At 61.3% G+C, this 1,022-nt stretch overlaps 1 protein-coding gene across 1 annotated transcript; it reads right to left on the reverse strand.

Moving 5' to 3' along the window:
* Positions 1-255: 255 nt before the first annotated feature.
* Positions 256-716, reverse strand: EMIHUDRAFT_259668 (hypothetical protein; the record flags this gene model as incomplete). The annotated part of the gene is made up of 2 exons (XM_005756661.1): positions 256-461; positions 668-716. 2 exons carry the CDS (start codon positions 714-716, stop codon positions 256-258), a joined length of 255 nt encoding a protein of 84 aa, XP_005756718.1.
* Positions 717-1,022: the final 306 nt, after the last annotated feature.

A 1,022-nucleotide genomic window follows, 5' to 3' on the forward strand; every position in this document is an offset into this window, starting at 1 on the left:
TGCCGCTGGCGAGCAGCTTGAACCCTGCCCGCCCGCTCACCGCATCTCGAATCACTCTCTCGGTCTCGCCCTCGTCACCCAAACTGTTGTCGCGGAGGTCATGTTTTTTTCAGCACCCTACACGTGAAAAAACTGAAAAAGAAATCACGCACGACTCATAGAAGACAACCCAGTCTAATTCATGCACGCCCCCCTGCGCCGTCCACTCTCAGAATTCAAACTCACATCTCGCGAGCTCGAACCCTACCCGCCCGCTCACGGCGCATCCCGAATCACTCTCTTTCCCTCGTCGCCTTGACCGTCGTTGAAGCAGAGGTTCAGCTTGGTCGGCACCTCGTTGACGCGAAGGGCGTCGGCGATCGCGACGGCGCCCTCGTCGCCGATCTCGTTGGCGGTGAGGTAGAGAGTTTTCAGCACCGCGTTGACGCGAAGAGCAGAGGCCAGGCCAGCGCAGCGGCACCCTCGTCGCCCATGTTGTTGTCCCGTGGAGCACGAGGTTGGTCAGCACGCTGCACGGCCACCCTAGCGGCACCCTCGTCGTGGTTTTCGTTGCGGCGGAGATTGAGGGGTTTTAGTAATTCAGAACCTCGTTGACGCGACTCTAACAAAACACTAGACAAAACAAAAGTAAACTACACTCGACCGCGAGGACAGGAGGTGTGCGCACCCTCATCTAAGACAAAACTCGACCGCGAGAGCAGGCGCACATGCCACATCGCTTCCAGGGAGGGGGGGCACTTCTCTGCTCACAACATGCTGGGGGGGGGGGGGGGGGGGTCCCCACTCCCCAAAGGGTTCGCAACATGCTAAAGGGGAGGGGGGGGGGGTCGGACCCCAAAACTTCCCCCCATGGGGGGGGGGGGGGGGAAAATTCATGGTCCCCCGAGGGGAAACCCCCGCAAAGTTACCCTGTCCCCCCCGAGGGGGAAAAGGCCCCCGCATTTTTACCCAAAAGTTGCCCCCCCCCCCCCAAGGGGGGGGGGAGGCCCCCGAGGGGCCCCCGCAAAGTTTTAAATCCGCCG

This window comes from Emiliania huxleyi (assembly GCF_000372725.1).
Source record: "Emiliania huxleyi CCMP1516 unplaced genomic scaffold EMIHUscaffold_9577, whole genome shotgun sequence".
NCBI classification, from domain to species: domain Eukaryota; phylum Haptophyta; order Isochrysidales; family Noelaerhabdaceae; genus Emiliania; species Emiliania huxleyi.